This window comes from Ambystoma mexicanum, chromosome 2q, assembly GCF_040938575.1.
Source record: "Ambystoma mexicanum isolate Mex_15411 chromosome 2q, UKY_AmexF1_1, whole genome shotgun sequence".
Classification (NCBI taxonomy): domain Eukaryota; kingdom Metazoa; phylum Chordata; class Amphibia; order Caudata; family Ambystomatidae; genus Ambystoma; species Ambystoma mexicanum.
In genome coordinates, this window is record NC_090924.1 from 947403664 (window position 1) to 947418373 (window position 14710).

General features: G+C 45.8%; 1 protein-coding gene across 1 annotated transcript in view; it reads right to left on the reverse strand.

Moving 5' to 3' along the window:
• The window catches only part of DNAH11 (dynein axonemal heavy chain 11), a 4227155-nt gene that overhangs the window by 2834727 nt on the left and 1377718 nt on the right, over window positions 1-14710 (reverse strand). The window contains exons 16-17 of the mRNA XM_069648254.1: window positions 1666-1920; window positions 1415-1584 (exon numbers count right to left, since the gene is read on the reverse strand). Of these exons, the coding sequence (XP_069504355.1) occupies window positions 1415-1584; window positions 1666-1920 (425 nt within the window). The remainder of the gene's footprint in view (window positions 1-1414; window positions 1585-1665; window positions 1921-14710) is intronic.

The window sequence follows — 14710 nt, forward strand, 5'->3', positions numbered from 1 at the left end:
ACTACACGTAGGCTTAGAAAACCATTCTCGCAGCATGAGATTCTCCCCCATCAGCACACGGTAAATGCAGCACTGAGTGCTTTCACTGAAAGGCACATTCCATAGGTTGCAACATTTTACATGGCCACAAGCCAGAGGGGAACGTTTTCCCAGCAGTTTAGCTTGCAGCGGTGAGTCATACAAATGCAAGATACAAAGCTCCAGAGGTTGGAAGACAAGACACTGTGCACTGATTAGCCAGGATGATGCAGGCTTTTCAAGTTCGCACAAGCCATGCCACAGAAAATTATAACAAAACTACATTCTTAGGCAAAGCAACCGAAGTGCAACTTGATAAAGGTTATGAACTAACAAGAGTGAATGACACAATGTGAAACAATATGAGCACTGAGCTAGGGCAGACATAGCACCACACTGCCCCCTACAGGATAAAGTACAATGAAAAAGTCCTGTGTCTCCTAGATTCAATATCCACAAAACAGTTTAAAATAGAAAGCACAACTTAAACAGCTGTTGATATTTTCAAATCGAACAAATGCAGAAGTAATACGGATCCTTCATGAAATCATAACTCACACGAGTACCTCTGCCCACAAAAGAATTATTTGAGACCCTAAACCCAGCATAATGGAATCACATCACCTGCAGATAATATTGAATGTAGCCACTTTTCATGATAATGTACAAAAATGTCTGCATATGTATGTTCGCTCCACTGTCAAAGAGCACTGCTTGTAAGCAGCAAAGTCTTGAAACATAAGGTCAGACGCAGGACAAATAAACTCATGCATGTGAGTAACCTTCACCGAGCGAAGTTACAAAATAAATGGATAAATACATTTCATAATGATGAAACTGTATGTTGGTGCCAATTACTTAAGTTCCCTGAGGAAGGAAATTGACTGTTATATTTTATTGTGTCATGTGTAACCAAGCTGTTAGGTCTAATTATTCATGCCACTTCCACTCACCCTAAAACAGCCAATGGAAAAGATGTTTTGACTAATACATGTGTCTAATGCTTCTGTCCAATGGAGGTACATGAGAAGCAAGATGATCTCACTGCACAGTGAGCAAACTAGCCTACCACATGTTTCGAATAGGACAATGCTTACTAGCCAATCACCATGAATAAAGTTGTTACAAATGTGTTGCTTTTGCTTTCTGAAAACATAATATAAGTATGCAATCCCTCCATTCACATTTGAATGTCTGTTGGATAATTTCCTGCCTGGCAGTCTATTGCAATACATTTGCTGTTCCTGTATCTGGTGCATTGCATTTTTCTGGCATTTTGGATACATTTTATGGCTGCAGAAGGGACATACCATCCACATGATTCAAAGCTTCATTTTCAGCAAAAGCTAGTCCAATTACCAGTAAGGAAAGACATTATCATAATAGTACAGTTTACCTGTCAACTACAAATCTCAAGAGATTTTCTTTAAACATCCAGCTCCATTTCTTAATGATGTTTAATAGACACATTTTGAAAGGTTTCAGATCCACCTTGAACCAGCTCTCAAATACCTTGCAGTCTTCAACCTTGCTCATTTGAATATACAGGTTCTCATAGATGTCAATCTGCAGAACATAAGAAGGGTTAAAATAAAGCACTTACTAATAGCCTCAAAACAACAGAAATATGCTATTTTAATCTCTTGCCTGTTCTTTAAAGTGTCCCAGAGTAGGTGGGCACTCAGGCAGACCATTGTCAGTATGTGCTTCAATCTCCTCGGAGGTCAAAATGTGACCGTAAAGTAGAAATTGCTTCATGAACTCTGTCCGGTCATCTGCCCAGAGGTAGGCATAAGTGCTGAAGGAGTCCTTGTAGTCCAGAGCTTTGCTGATAACGGAAGTCACTCTGTCCATAATTTCCTGACGGATTTCAGACAGGTCCCGCATGCCATCCATGTCATTCTAGGCATTGAAAGAAAAATAAAAATACCAATAATGAAATACAAAGTGGTCATAGTTATCTAACTTAATAAACATGCAGTTTCAAGTAGATCTCCTATAATTGGCTAAAGCACAACTATATTAACATACAGAGACAATGGGCCTAATTATAAGTTGGGCGGTGTAGGTAAAATGTGGCGGTAATACCATATACTGCTGCATTACTGCACCGCCATCTATGAGTTTGGCAGTAAGTGGGTGGGTTCACCTCCAGCTGTGAGCTCAAGGTAAATCTGCCAGCTTTCTGCCAAACGTCGGCAGAATTACTGCCACAGTAAATCTGCCAAAATCCCCCATGGAGTCCTATGGATTCCAATTAAATAAGAACTAATACCATCACCACCACTTGTAATCCAGCGGTAATAGCAGCGCACCAAGTGGTGGTAATGGTATTTCAGTTTGGCAGTATCTCACCAGATTTACCACTGAGATACCACCACATTCGTCCTGTGCCCCAATCTCTGAAACCAATAGTGGTGTTTTAGATTGGCAGACTGTTTTATGTTATTTTTCTGACATATTAAATATATGTGAGATAAAAAGATATAGAGGCCCATGTCACAAAGACATGGGGAAATCACCAGCCAACACACTGACACAGAGAAGAGATAGGAGTTTTAGTAGTACACAGTATTCATGCTTAAGGACAAACAGAACAAAGCTTTTCTTCCTAGTAGTGAAACAAAACTAAAACAAGCCAAGGGATATGTCTGCCTATACGTTCTCTTCTGTCCCCAATAGGTGTCTTACTTATAAGGAAGGGCATGCCCCTATATTCAAGTCAGACTCAGGGCAGGAGGCAGACCTACTGTAAAATCTTGCCAGGATTCCCTTCCTGTTTCACTCACAGTCTTTGAGGCAGATTCTTGTAATGCCTCTTGTAACCTTTCCTCTGAGGCCTAAGTCTATCTGGTCTCTTATTTGAACAAGTCCTTCACAACTTTTAAAAATAAAGGATATAAAATATGAAATAAAGGATAGTTATTTTCCTATTACCAAAGGCAACGTCTCTGGAAATCTTAGCCTTTGTGCAGATATTACTGAAGGGTCACTAACAGTCTGAGACAAAATGGATTATTTACCACGTGATATTCTGGTCACTGTTGTCATTCCAGTAAGCCACAGGTAGAAGAATATATCTCAGATATTGCAGGTATGTGTGTGGCAGCTCCAGGCTATGTTGCAGTAAGATGTACAGCATCCCCTAGAGGTATGATAGGCTAACAGGGGCTTTACGTGACTGGTTGGTTTTGGCTTCCCTCTTTGTGGACCTGAACCTATTGCCCAAAACTGTCATACTTTCTCCTTTGCTGGTCTGATGTTCACTCATTCATGGGGGCATGTCACTGGGGCTTTCCTCTAACACTCACCCTGTCTCACATCTAAGCTCATCTAGGGCTCATCACATACTCCTTCCTCCTCCAACATTCCCAAGCAATGGATATGCTAGTGTTATCTTACCCGATAGCTATTTCTGTCCTTATTGCTTCCAGAAACCTCCCACCTTACTCCTCTCCTATCTCTCACTTCTTCTTCTCCTTTCACATGCGGCTTCAATAACACAGGGAACCATATGTGAAGTTTAGGTGTTTTATCTACAGGTTCAAAGGGTTGATGGATGAATGACTGTACGAAGGCAAGCCACAGGGGGTTTCCTGGTCTTGCCCTCATCCTCCCTCCACCCTACCCCTAGGCATCCCTACTTCCCGGCAGCATGGTAGGGAAACTAGAGATAGGTAACACTTACTGCAGATTTCAACCCTGGTATGTTTGTGATGGCGTAAATGCTGCAGCCTTATCTACCTTAATCCCCCAGGGACTTTCTAATGACCTTCACCTCTGATGGATTTCCACAGGGTGTATGTACCAAAAAGCCTGCTCCAGTGGCCCTCTGCCTCATCTCAGTGTGTGCCTTCAATGGTTGAAAAATGCCACGTAGATTCCAAACAAGCTTCCATCCTTCAAAGTAGCTCTTCATCAGGCTATTTCAAACAATACTCAATTTGGCTCTTTTTATGTATACTAGTTGAGGTTCCTCTGATCTCTACCCATGTCACTGATAAACTATACATAACTGAGTAATTGCTGACTAACATGGCAGCCATCTTAACAAGTGGGTGTTGTAATACTAATTGCTTGAACACACATTCAATTGTCACCAAATGGACATAAATAGGTCTAGCTCATTATATCTTAGTTTCACACGAGATGGGAATCCTCCAAATTCATACAGATTTTGAACATACATTGGGCTATCCTGAATACAGATAAATAGTTACAAGAGGTGGTAGAACAGTCTAGTAAGAAAACATTTTCAAGAGCAGCATCTTCAAAACAGGCTAAATAGACTAATTGCTTGTCAAAGAATGTAAAAGGAAATGGTTTTTACACATATAATGACTTTAAGGTATGTGAAATAGCAGATCCCAAGGACAGATTTAGTTATGGTGATACTAATAGGAGGACATGGTATTTTACACATGTGATTGATTGTATTTTGTATTTTATTTTCATTTATTGAGAGCTTTTGCCAAAGCACTTTACAAGTATATAAAAGGATGGTACAAAGTAAAATAAGTTGTTATCTGAACAGAGACACTTTAGCTAGGAGAGAATGACAACAGGTAATGAGCCTTCAGGCGGGAGCAGAAGATGTGAAGAGAGGGATAAGCACAGATGTCAGGCGGTTTCCATAGTTTAGGAGTTATACAGGAATAAGAATTAAAACATAATGGAGTACAGTGAGGCTTGGGAGAGGTAAGAAGGTGGAGATGTTGGGAACCAAGAGAGCGAGAAGGAATGTAGGGTGAGATAAGGGAAGAATAGTAAGGAGGAGCAAGACAATGATAACATTTCAAAATTATGCAGAGGAAGTGGAAAAGGGAGAAGGGAGATTGAAAGGAGAGAGTGTCTTATGGGTGCCAGAGGAGATAGAACAAAAAGAGGAGACGGACTGCAAAGTTGGAGATAGAGTGTAGGGGGACAAGATAAGAAGAGGGGGGCCTGTGAGTATGGCTGAGGAATAGTGAAGACATGATAATATAGAAGAATAAAAGATAAGCTTAGGTGGAAAGAGAGAAGGGGTGGGTCTTGCACCAGTTGAAGAGGTGGAATCGACAGATGTGAGCAGTAGAGGAAATGTGATGGGTGAAGGAGAGAGACAAGTCGAAGAGTACACCCACGTTACAGGCTGTAGGAAAGAGTGGGATAGAGGAAGCAGGATAAGGATAGAGATTTGGGGAGAAGGATACATTGGGAAAAAATAGAGAATTTCAGTCTTAGACAGATTGAGGACATCCAAGACTGAATTGCTTGAATACACGAAGAAACACAGGAATGAAAGTCAGAGAAGTTGGAACCTACCAGGAGCCAGGAAGCTGATGATGTTACTGGTAGATATATCTGGAGTGGAGGAATTGCAAGGGTAAAAACCTGTTCCCTCAGTCGGTTAAGCAGCAGTAAGATCACTTGGTGGTATGAGCTGGTGCTAGATTAACACACTAGAAGCACCTGAAGAAACTAACTGAGTTCAACGTAGCTGTGGTATTCCTGAAACCAGAAGTTGTAATCAATGTCCAAGTTCTGAGTCAACTTAATCAAAAGGGAGATCATTAGCAATCCGTAGGCAGTCCAGGGTCAAGGAAGCTGGTCCAAAAGATCAAAGATGCGTGGTTTGAAAGGGTGAGGCGAGCAGGAGTCCAAAAAACGAAGTCCAAGGTCAAATACACAAGGTAGCACAAAGAAAGAGTATGAAATGCCAAACGCCATAACAAACAGCTGAGAAGCGCTGTTCGGTGGATTCGCAGCTGAGTTATGCGCGGTCGCGGAACCCAAGTCACGTGAGTCTATGGCCTGCGTAACGTGACGGGTGTCGTCATTCGCTGTGCAAGAGTCCAATGAGCCTGACTGTGGGCGTGGCGAAGTCCAGGATTCTGCGTCCAGTTTTTGCAACCGAGACGAGCGTTTCTTCTTCTTGCGTTGCGTTATTGAGGTAATGCCTCTGTTCAATCGTGTATAAGCACGCTGTGGGAGTTGCCACTTCTGGTACAAACGATAGTCTCTCCCGTAACGTCTTCTCCACTGATGTCTTCTCCAGTGCCTCATAGGCATTTCCCTGACTTAGGGAAAAGACCCCTGATGCTGGTGCAGAAATGCATGTGCAGCATGTAACCTAGGGAGAGTACCTACGTATGCCTGTGTTACGCTCACCTGGTCTCGGCGGGGGCGTTGGGGCACGGTTGGAGCCCTCCCTCGACTTGGCTCCTTTGGATTGACTCTCTCTGCCAGCTTCTGTGGAACCAAATGTTCTGGATACTGGTATTGCCCGTGAGAGTAGATGAGAGGCAATGAGAATGGCGTGGTGGTGTGTCGTGAATCCCCTCGACCCTTTCGTGCCAAAACGAAGTGCGCACGCGTTTTCCCATGCAAGCTCACCTGTTGTTTTGTAATGCTGGGCTCTCCATCCTGCTTCTTGTAGCAGGGGCGCGTAGAGTGGACCTAGTTGCTTCACTGATCCGTGAAAGTGGGCGATGCAGACCGGATGCGACCAACCACGTAGGAGGTAAGTCTTTCGGCAATGAGTATTGTTTGTTTGTTTTAACATCTTTTGCCTTGATTATAATAGTAATTCTTGCAATGTCTTTTCTCTCTTCAATAGGTGTGAAGATGACTGATCAGAGTCGCGGAGCGAGTCCGGGAATTGCCTTGGAGATGATGGAGCCCTCAAATTAGCTGGTAATTTGGCCTTTAAGATAGATCTCTAGACTCAGGTATGGAGCAGCCAAGCGTTAGGTATTTATGTGACTCCTAACCTGTTGTGTTCTTTTTCCCTTGCAGGAGAAGTCTGGTGGTGTCGAGCGGAGTCTGGTTGCTCGAAGGTCGATCCGCCGCTGCAGGATGGAGCTACTGAGAAGAGGAAGAACAGAAGCAGAGCTCCCGCGTAGCTGGACGCCCGGATCAGGTGAGGAAAGGCTATGACTCAGATAGCGATGGGAGACAGGTAAGATGCGTGCACAACGATGTAGCGGCTGGAATCAGGTAAGATGCGCTTTCAGTGATGGAGAGGCTGGAATCAGGTAAAATGCACCTTCTGCAGTGGAGTTGCCGGATTCATGTAAGGTGCGTTTTCAGTGATGGGGTAGCTGGTTCAGGTAAGCTGCGCCTTCAGCGATGGAGAAGCTGGAATCAGGTAAGATGCGCCTTCAGCGGTGGAGATGCTGGAATCAGGTAAGGTGTGTCTTCAGCGATGGGGTAGTTGGAATCAAGCAGATGCACGACAAGATGAGGAACAGGTAAGGACAGCGGAAAGCGTTGCACTGTAGAAAGCAGAATAACACGAAGCGGAGCCATGTGGGTGGGTTGGCCTTAAATAGGCTGGCCCTGGCCCCTCCCTTTGGCTCCGCCTGTGGCTCCACCTTGCAACTCCAAGAGATCCTTGCACGTGCCTTCCAATGATTGTCTATGGCCACGCCCGGCCCCGATGCACGTGCCTCAGCCACAAAATGTGCAAAGCACACTTTTCCATGGGGTGACAAAGGCCTGTGCCCTTGTCCAGTGGCCATGACAGCCTGTGACCGTGTGTGCATGACAGATAAACAACAAGATGAAAATGTAATAACATTGTTAAAATATGCACAGAAATTGTTTCTCTTGGTAAAGCTGTCAATAAAAAGGGTAACTAAAGTAGCAAACAGTGAATCTCTTCAAAGGATTTTTGTTACTGTGTGAATACTGGGAGAATGCAGAAGTTGTTGGACAACAGCAAAGCTAACAGGAAGTTAGCTCTGATATGAACTCTCTTCAGAAATTATGTAACCTGTTAAGTATGACCCTTTCTCACCTACCACTGCACATAATCTTTCATCTACAGCCTAGTACTCAGTTACCTCCGCTCCCGGTATAGCCTCTTCATAGGCCTTCTTATCTACTCATTTGTCCCTCCTACATGTTAGCTTACTCTTTGTTGAACACTGGTTCCCGCATCAAACTACTTCTAGGGGCCTCATTACACGATAGGCGGTGAGCCATGGCGATATTAGCGCCATGGCTCATGCCGGTAAAATACCGGCACCGTCTTGGTTGAAAGGGGATTTACTGCCCCATTCCAAGGTTGGAGGGGCGGTAAATCCCCCTTCCACCATTGCCCTTCCCCATTCCAATTTCTGCTCCATAGGGCTCTATGGGAATGGGGAAGGCGCTAATTACGGCACCGCAATTTTGCGGTGCCGTAATTAGCTCCGAGATCCCTTTGCGGGTTGGATTTTAACGCCTGCAAAAAGCAGGCGTTAAATCCCCCAACCCGCAAAGGGACCTCGTAGTAAGGCGGTAAGGATTTACCGGTACCGGTATTTTACCGGTACCGGTAAATCCTTACCGCCATCCGTGTAATGAGGCCCTAGGTATCCTTATATCAATCCACAGGCTTCCAACACGTTATTTGAATAGCTCTAGCTCCTGCAATGCCCTTTTAAAACTCGCCACTGTAATTACTCTCAGTCTTTCTGTCCCTTTGCCTACCGTGCAGATCATCTATCTTCCACTGATTCTTCCCTCTCCCCATCCCCATAAATTAAAAAACATCAGCACCTTTCCATTTAAGGATGACCTCATGCTCTATGGTCTCTTTCTCGAAGGGACTTGTGCACTATCCCAAAACGTTTTCCCTGTACCCTCACCACCAAAACCAATGATGTGCTTATATTAACAACTCCCCTTTCACGTGTGTGTGGGGGAGGAGTGGGTGGAGGAGTGTGTGTGTGTGTATGTCTGCATGCATTGTCGTGGGATGAGGGATCAAAGCCAGATTTCAAGGTCCAACAATATTTATTATATCAACAGAAAACAAGGGGAGAAAAGATGACTGAAATCAATGGTTGCAAAACAAAATAAATCAAGCTTTCATCCGGGCCGTGGTCCTCAGTTCTTCCCTCCCTTAGGCTCTGCACCCATGGCATCAAAGACAACTATCAGTCTTATTTCCTAAAATTTTAAGTGCCTTGCATTTCTGTCTTAGATGATATGTCTTTCCTGTGAGGATGTCCAATACCTGCTTCTCGCACTAGATAACATTTGGCACCACTACTGCTGGGCATGGTGTTATCAGAAAGGGTCCAATCATCTGTCTCTGTATGGCCCTTGATAGGATTGTGTCGGAGCAAAGGGTTGTTGTGCTTAACCCCTTCTCTGGCTCCTGGAGTGCTTCTTGGCTTAGTCTTGAGCAACACGTTAGGAGTTTTCACAGAAACCCTGCACAAAGAAAACCATTTCTCCTCTCCTTTCTTTTCTTATTACACTTCTTCCCTCCTGTGTACTGGTTGTCTTTGTCCATCCCTCCCCTATATGACTGCCTCGCCTCCTTTCTACTTCAATTTCTCACCATGCTCTAGTCTTACTTCTTTCATGCCCCGTTTGACTGCTCCTCCACTTCATCTTTCATACCCTACTTACTTCCACTATGCCAATCTCCACCACCTCTCTGGTATGTTTCCAGTTGTTGCCTCCTTCACGCTTTTTTTCTCTGATACTCTCCTCACCAACTCTCCACTCAGTGGCTCATCCCCTTCTACTCCAGTTTGCAATTTTCTTGTCACCTCCACTCCTCCCGTCTGCTCCTCTGACACTTTTCGCCTATCTTGATATCTCACATCTCCTCCTCCTTCCCACTTCTCACAGTCTTGGTGTCCAGCTCCCACACTTCATCTGACTTTTAGACACTGTTAAACTTAGAGCAGAATGGCTCACTGTCTTGGTAATTGCATGATTGACTTCAGCTGGCGGTTTGTCTGGGATTGGCCATATGTGTGTATCTGAGATGCGAACATTAGCATGGTGCACAGGCTAATGCTTGAGCATGGCCAACGGCCACCTTTTATTCCTCATGCTGTGGTTCATGATTGTTGCCGTGGGCTGCCCCTTTAAGGCAAAAAAAAAGAAAGAGATACAATAGCGCACAGCAAGGACAAGATAAATCTGCCAAAATAAGAAAGCAACCAGAACAACACCTACTGCAACACAGCCCCAAACACCTCCAAGACTACACAGCTACCCAAAGGTGGGTCACCCCCCCCCTCAACAACGCCACCCAGAGACGTGGGCCTGCACATAACTCGCCAAAACAGTGCAAAACCCGCCACAACAAGGGACCCAAGCAGCACACCCTTCACTGACCGCCAGGTTACCACCCAGGCCCACCATGAGCACCTCAGCTGACCAAGCAGGCCAGAGCGAGCCACCAGTTGCACTGGTCACGAGATCAACCACGACGGCATGACCACCATGCTCTAGTCTTACTTCTTTCATGCCCCGTTTGACTGCTCCTCCACTTCATCTTTCATACCCTACTTACTTCCACTATGCCAATCTCCACCACCTCTCTGGTATGTTTCCAGTTGTTGCCTCCTTCACGCTTTTTTTCTCTGATACTCTCCTCACCAACTCTCCACTCAGTGGCTCATCCCCTTCTACTCCAGTTTGCAATTTTCTTGTCACCTCCACTCCTCCCGTCTGCTCCTCTGACACTTTTCGCCTATCTTGATATCTCACATCTCCTCCTCCTTCCCACTTCTCACAGTCTTGGTGTCCAGCTCCCACACTTCATCTGACTTTTAGACACTGTTAAACTTAGAGCAGAATGGCTCACTGTCTTGGTAATTGCATGATTGACTTCAGCTGGCGGTTTGTCTGGGATTGGCCATATGTGTGTATCTGAGATGCGAACATTAGCATGGTGCACAGGCTAATGCTTGAGCATGGCCAACGGCCACCTTTTATTCCTCATGCTGTGGTTCATGATTGTTGCCGTGGGCTGCCCCTTTAAGGCAAAAAAAAAGAAAGAGATACAATAGCGCACAGCAAGGACAAGATAAATCTGCCAAAATAAGAAAGCAACCAGAACAACACCTACTGCAACACAGCCCCAAACACCTCCAAGACTACACAGCTACCCACAGGTGGGTCACCCCCCCCCTCAACAACGCCACCCAGAGACGTGGGCCTGCACATAACTCGCCAAAACAGTGCAAAACCCGCCACAACAAGGGACCCAAGCAGCACACCCTTCACTGACCGCCAGGTTACCACCCAGGCCCACCATGAGCACCTCAGCTGACCAAGCAGGCCAGAGCGAGCCACCAGTTGCACTGGTCACGAGATCAACCACAACGGCATGACCACCATGCTCTAGTCTTACTTCTTTCATGCCCCGTTTGACTGCTCCTCCACTTCATCTTTCATACCCTACTTACTTCCACTATGCCAATCTCCACCACCTCTCTGGTATGTTTCCAGTTGTTGCCTCCTTCACGCTTTTTTTCTCTGATACTCTCCTCACCAACTCTCCACTCAGTGGCTCATCCCCTTCTACTCCAGTTTGCAATTTTCTTGTCACCTCCACTCCTCCCGTCTGCTCCTCTGACACTTTTCGCCTATCTTGATATCTCACATCTCCTCCTCCTTCCCACTTCTCACAGTCTTGGTGTCCAGCTCCCACACTTCATCTGACTTTTAGACACTGTTAAACTTAGAGCAGAATGGCTCACTGTCTTGGTAATTGCATGATTGACTTCAGCTGGCGGTTTGTCTGGGATTGGCCATATGTGTGTATCTGAGATGCGAACATTAGCATGGTGCACAGGCTAATGCTTGAGCATGGCCAACGGCCACCTTTTATTCCTCATGCTGTGGTTCATGATTGTTGCCGTGGGCTGCCCCTTTAAGGCAAAAAAAAAGAAAGAGATACAATAGCGCACAGCAAGGACAAGATAAATCTGCCAAAATAAGAAAGCAACCAGAACAACACCTACTGCAACACAGCCCCAAACACCTCCAAGACTACACAGCTACCCACAGGTGGGTCACCCCCCCCCTCAACAACGCCACCCAGAGACGTGGGCCTGCACATAACTCGCCAAAACAGTGCAAAACCCGCCACAACAAGGGACCCAAGCAGCACACCCTTCACTGACCGCCAGGTTACCACCCAGGCCCACCATGAGCACCTCAGCTGACCAAGCAGGCCAGAGCGAGCCACCAGTTGCACTGGTCACGAGATCAACCACGACGGCATGACCACCATGCTCTAGTCTTACTTCTTTCATGCCCCGTTTGACTGCTCCTCCACTTCATCTTTCATACCCTACTTACTTCCACTATGCCAATCTCCACCACCTCTCTGGTATGTTTCCAGTTGTTGCCTCCTTCACGCTTTTTTTCTCTGATACTCTCCTCACCAACTCTCCACTCAGTGGCTCATCCCCTTCTACTCCAGTTTGCAATTTTCTTGTCACCTCCACTCCTCCCGTCTGCTCCTCTGACACTTTTCGCCTATCTTGATATCTCACATCTCCTCCTCCTTCCCACTTCTCACAGTCTTGGTGTCCAGCTCCCACACTTCATCTGACTTTTAGACACTGTTAAACTTAGAGCAGAATGGCTCACTGTCTTGGTAATTGCATGATTGACTTCAGCTGGCGCTTTGTCTGGGATTGGCCATATGTGTGTATCTGAGATGCGAACATTAGCATGGTGCACAGGCTAATGCTTGAACATGGCCAACGGCCACCTTTTATTCCTCATGCTGTGGTTCATGATTGTTGCCGTGGGGTGCCCCTTTAAGGCAGCCCGAGATTGTAGGAACGTCACACAGGAAGTGACGTTCCGTTATGAGGCATGAAGGGGGGAGGAGTTTGGTTTCGGATGGAAGGTTAAATAAAGTAGACGCATAATACACCTGCTGGCTCCTGTGTTTCTTTGAAGCGGCATCTGCCGCTTACATTGATCGGGCTGAATTGCAGAGGTTCACATTTCAGAAGTGGGCGTGTGCTTGTCTGTGTTCCAGGATGTCATTCGAGAGCTGACGCACTAAAGACCCAGGGTCATCTGTATAAAGAAGCACAACTCCTGATTGTTGTCTCTACTGAAATCATGCTGTCACATTCCCATTCTTTCCGTCACAGGAGCCCATGTTGGATGAACACAGAGGCTCATCTGGTCCATGAAAAATATTTCTCCCTGCTTCAAACTCACCCATCCTTGTTCATGTATTTGAAAAACAGTAAATTGTGGAACACAACTGGGGTCTGTAGCTTTGCCACGTAGTCATCATCCCTCGCCCATGCTAAACAGGGCCTTCCTGTCTGATGACAGGGGTCATTATACAGTAGAGGCGTTACTGGTCCACAGAATTACTGAAACCTAGATGGGTTGGATCTGTGCCATTCTTATGAACAGAGTGAGTTTTAGGTTGCCCTTCTTCCTTCCTCTGGGCATGAGGGGATTGTATGGGAAGAATTAACAGCCCGGGATATTTTACTATGCATTACTCTTATTTCCAGGCAGGTCTCCCCATTCGTTATCCCTCTTTGATCTACTTGACCTCCCATCAATGGCGAGGCACGTGCATAGCTTTACTCCAGTCTCTTCAGGGTCATCATGGTTCTGAAATGTACAGGAGTTGTGGGGCAGTATTAACATAAGCCTGGTGATGAAACAATCATTACTTACCAACATTTATATAAAGTATTCCATATTTTGTAACAGAACGTGGGCGTTCATTTATTTAATATAATAAAGTGTTGAGTCCCACATAACCTCCCAGAACTGGCGGCTCAGCTGCTGAACTACAAATACCATAGGAGGGAGAACAACATTCCAGGGGAAATAAAAACGTGCTTAGTTCAGGTAGGGTGCTCTCCAGTTGCAGAACACAGGACAGGAGGGCTTTCAGCAGGTCCATGATTTTATATTGTCAGGGTTTGACAGTAGTAAATGAGGCCAATTTCCATGTCTATCAATAAAAAACTATTCAAATTTGAAACCAAATCTATTCAGTACTACTAGCAACATGAAATAAAAATGTCAGACATCACAACATGGGGTTTCATCATGTGGTGTAGGATTGAAAAACAATTGCGATATCCACCTAAAATGTGAATGGCTATTTAATTACGATCCCCAGCCTGACCTCGTGAAATGCCCAAGTGTGTGGATCTATAGAACATTCCTTGCTCTGAAAATGGTACCGTTATAATGTTGAAAATTAACACCTAAAACATGCTACAGGGCTAAATTAAGCAATATGCCCCGAGGGGCGGGGGCTTTACCAATTCAGGTAATGCCACAGGGCCCTATTTATATGCCCGAGTGAAGCGAGGGCCTTTACGAAAGCCCGGGGCATTACCTGAATCTGTGATGCCCCTGCCGTGAGGGACATATTGCTATTAGTACCCAGGCCCCGCAAGATTTGCGAGACCGGGGTACTAAAATAATTTGTTTCTGTCCCAAAACGCTGCAGCGTAACTGGGTCCCCGGCGAGGGACAATGGAAGCCTCCAGCCGTGTGGAAGCTCGGAGCGGGGATGGCCCCACTCCGAGTCTCCACACGGCTGGAGGCTGCCAACGTCCCCCACCGGGGACAAAGGAGGCTGAAGGTAAGTGGGGTTGGGAGCGTAGGGAGGGGGGAGAACAAATTAAAAAAAAAACATACCTGAATCCCCGGCAGAGGATGAAGGTGGCCTCCAGCCGTGTGGAGGCTCGGAGTGGGATGGCCCCACTTCGCCCGCCTCATTGGCTGAGGGGTAATGCCCCAGCGAGGGCCAATGAGAATGGTTCTTTCAGTCTGATTCCCCCTCGCCGGGTACTAATAAATGTTACTGAAATAATATCATAACCATGTTAGAAAGGTGGTGGAAGAGGCATATAGGGAAAAGAAGGTGATAGCAAATCTGAAACAATTCTGCAAACTCCACAGAAGAGGC